Consider the following 3999-nt stretch of genomic DNA (forward strand, 5'->3'; position numbering starts at 1 on the left):
GCAGTGAAAACGGGGAAGAGAGGCACTGGCATGGCTATCTGCCAGCAATATGTGAATGTGTCCGAGGGCAAATGAAGCTTGAAAATAGGCATTTGATGAAATTACTGGATAACACATTCATGGTGAATCATTAAAAGACTGTTAAGGAAATTTGGAGTCATTTCTAACCATCAGGAAATTGACAGCTTAGAGGATGATAACCCTGGCCTAACGTTTAGAGTTAGGTACCAAATACTAAGTTGACTGCAGCATGAGCTGAGGTAAGATGGAAGAGTTCATGATTTTCCCCGTTTACCCAAAAAAAATTTCCTCAATGGCAAATTCTGAAAATTTGAGGTGTTCTCATTAAGCTTTATTTGTGTTTGTGTGAAACCAATACATTTTTGCTCTGTATGAAAGTGTGTGTCATAAACATTTGGAAACTCTGAGGAGTCCGTCTGAAAAGCTGACCTATTGCACAGAAGCCTCTGATATGAGAAGTTTTCTACAAATCATTCACTGGTTCCCAGTTTGAAGAAGTACTCAGAATTGTTCTTAGTATTTTTTTATCCAAATATTTGCTCATAAATTCTAGTGTAGTAAATACACTTAGGAGAATTTTGAAAGTCAGAAACTCCAAATTTCAAAAAAGCTTTCTTTTCTTTGGGTCTGTTTTCATAAACAGTCTATGTAATGTTATACTTATGAACTTTGTTTTAAGTGCTTTAAAAGGCATTGTTATTGGGGAGTGGTGGGTGGGCAGGTGGGGAGGGGAGTTGCCTAACCAGCTCTGAAAAATTACTAAACTACCTGACATAGGCAAAACCAGAGAAAGGAAGGCCATCAGGGAAAGACTGAATTCAGTCCTTAGGCATTTTCGTAGTAGGTTGCAAATTTGGTTGTATTGGACTGGCACTGTCTAATAGGAATATAATGAGGCCCACAAATGTGATATAATTTTCCATTTTCTTTAATGCAAGCCACATTTTAAAAAGGGAAAAACAAACAGGTGAAATCAAGTTTAATAATACATTTTTTATATATCCAAAGTATCATTTAACATGCAATCCAAGTAAAAACCATTAACAAGATATTTTGCATTATTTTATTCTGTATGGTCTTCAACATCCAATGTGTATTTTACACATCTAGTACATACTACTTTGTTTTAGTATTTTTTTAAGGGCAAGTTGACAAATAGAGGCATTATATAAAGAGTGCTCTAGTATAGCATAACTTAGAGCAAGCCAGCAACTTGAAATAAGTCAACACTGGGACTTTTCTGATTTCTTTCTTGAGTGGAGAGAGGCTGGGTTTCTTAGGAGACCTCTCAGTCTGAAATGGAAATAAACCTGGACGCAGTGTACTCTTGAAAGACAGCAATGCTGTGTTCAGTGTTTCCCTGCAAAAAGCTTTTATCCCAGGGTGTACAAAAATTTTTTTCTAATAACGCATAAAGTTTATTCCTTGGATGGATCCATGATATTTATTTAAGGTGTCCTCAGAAGAATGATGGGCATATCGCTTGCAAAAGTTGATTTGTATCCTCATAAATTCCACTGACTATTTTTTTTTTTAAACTCTGCCTCCTCCCAGGAATAATCAACCCTTAATAAGGCCCAGCCTAAGGAATCTCGGGGTAGGTCTCCCGACCTCGCCAACTTCGCGGCGCGGGCGGAAGACGCGGGCTCCCCCCGCTTGCCCGCATTCCCTGGCAGCTTCGCGGCTTCGGGCAGATGGAGTTTCCGGCCTGCGCTCCGTGGTCGCTGGGTCATCCGCCCGCGCTCCTTTCTGCCTGAGGTCAGGGCCGCGGGAAGAGCGCGCAGTCGGTCGGGGTATCCGGGCTGCAGTTCCGCGCTGCGTGCACGCCCGCCGCCCCGCCGCTCCCTGCGTGCCAGGCCGGGCACGGGGAGGCTGGGCTGGCCGCCGCAGCTCGGAGGTTGGGCCCTCCCCCAGGGTGATTTCAGCGCAGAAGGTGAAATTGCGGAAGTTTCCAGCCCCGACTGACAGATGAGGCTCGCGACGGGCTCGGTATGCTCTGCAGCGGCTCTGCGGCGCGCCCGGCTCCCGCTCTCCGCACCCCGCGCCCCTAGAGGCCACTGAGCCGCGAGTGGGCCATGGCCACGCTGCCGAGCGCAGAGCGTCGCGCCTTCGCGCTCAAGATCAACAGGTAAGACGCGCCTCGCGGCCAGTCTGCCCCAGCTAGCCCTGCGCGGCGACGACGGCCGCTGCGGGGGCCGGGCCCGGCGAGTCCCTGCGCGTCCGCGGCGGGGCGCGCTTGAGACCGGGGGGCGACCGGTCCCCGAGGCTGCTGCAGTGGAGCCCTAGAGCGCGCGACGGCCTGCGCGCTGGGCTCACATCCTCCCAGAGAATCCCAATCCTCCCGAGAATTCTGATCCTCCGGTTGTCCTCAGCCCCCAGGGTCACTTCCCCGAGCAACCTCGCCCGCGCGGTCCTCGGGTTCTGACAGGTGGCTGGGCCCCAGGAGTATGACAGGCGCAGGGGTAATCGTGTTGGGCACCGCGGGGAGTTTCTTATTAACTGCTCCTTCCTTTGAGGCTGTTCTGAAAGAGGGAAGAAAGCGACGTGGCTGAAATAAGAGTTTTGCTTTAAGGTAGCTGCTTCAAGACTTCCGTTGTCCTGAGCAGGGCTCTTTTCCCTCTTGCTTTACCATTCCAGAAAACGTTTGGCTCTTGATGACATCGCTATTTTTATTCCCTGGTCCAAAGGAATCATGAAGTGGAAAAAGTGATTTTTAAAATTCTCCATTTAAATAAACAAAAGGGAATGGCCTGTGGCTGACATTTTTAGATTTACAGCACTGCAGCAAAAAACTAAGGACACAGGTTCCCAACTCGCCATCCAATTCCTGATCAAAACTGCACAAACTAAATGTAGGCACATTTACTGTTCTAAGTTCTCAGAAGAGGTGCTTTAACTGCAGTTTTCCCTCTGCTGAAAACTGCTGACAAGTATTTGGGGACATTTATGCCTTGTCCTAAGAAATCTAGAGTGGTTAAAGGATAATAGGAAACTCCTCCCGAAGGGTCACCTTACTCTACTGCCCTCACTGCTCTCAGATTTGTTAGTCTTCTTTTAGCTGAGCCTGTGAAAGGCTGGTTCCACAACATGTTCATCTTTGTGTTGCTAAGCGTGTGAAGAGGTTTGAGCAACAAGGACTTAAAAGCCCAGAAAAGGGAGGCGGTAAGGACTTCCAAAGGGCATATTGAGCTTTATTGATGATTTTATTTCCACCTGCTGTGTAGCTGTGAGCAAACCATTTCTCTTACCGTGCTATTTCTTCATCTGTAAAATGAGTTTAATTAGTAACGTACTGTATATTAATGTTGGAGGCCAAAAAGTACTAGTCAAAAGGCATTAAGTATGTCAGGGATCTGTCTCCCTATGAGAATTTTTTTCTGCATTAGATTTCAAGGCTATTGTATGCCAGGAGGAGCAATTCATTTGGTGGATGTAGGGAATCAAGCTAAAGTTACTGATGGATGTATTATTTGCCATAGCCACTGCTCCTCCATCCTTGTGATTTTTAGGCCAGTAAGTGTGACTTGGGCAGATGTTAGAGACTGTGTGGTTGGGCAGGGTTGATCTGGGGTGAGCCCCCAGAGCCTGGACTAATCCTATAGGCAGTCCTGCAAGCAGCTGTGGGGTTGGAGTAGCCTGGGGGTTAGGAATAAAGGCCCTGGCTGGGATCTGATCTGCTTGCAAATTGGCTCTCTGCTAACTAACTATGTGACACTAGGCATATTATTTAGCCTCTCTAAGCTTTGGTTTCTTTATGTGTCAAGTGGACATAAACATAGTACTTTTTTATGATTGTCGACAGGATTAAGTGAGATAATAGGTACAAAGTGCTTGTAGTGCCTTGCTCGGAATAAATGTTAAATAAATATTAGCTATGGTGACGTCAGCATTGCCATCAGCTTCATTGTCATCATTATCTCTTAGATCCTAAGAAATAAAGGTAGAAAAGAAAGCTGAAGTTGGAGGACTTCCCAGGCA

At 46.3% G+C, this 3999-nt stretch overlaps 1 protein-coding gene across 1 annotated transcript; it reads right to left on the reverse strand.

Annotated features, from left to right (window-relative positions):
* Nucleotides 1–846: 846 nt before the first annotated feature.
* On the reverse strand, nt 847–2682 carry LOC105808034 (chromosome unknown open reading frame, human C9orf66). Its single transcript, XM_012641592.1, is given in 9 exon segments — nt 847–898; nt 1633–1748; nt 1750–1784; nt 1787–2150; nt 2233–2268; nt 2270–2340; nt 2395–2439; nt 2442–2569; nt 2651–2682. Coding segments are annotated over 9 exon segments (879 nt in total).
* Nucleotides 2683–3999: the final 1317 nt, after the last annotated feature.

This window comes from Propithecus coquereli, unplaced genomic scaffold (genome assembly GCF_000956105.1).
Source record: "Propithecus coquereli isolate 6110/MARCELLA unplaced genomic scaffold, Pcoq_1.0 Scaffold166, whole genome shotgun sequence".
Lineage (NCBI taxonomy): Eukaryota > Metazoa > Chordata > Mammalia > Primates > Indriidae > Propithecus > Propithecus coquereli.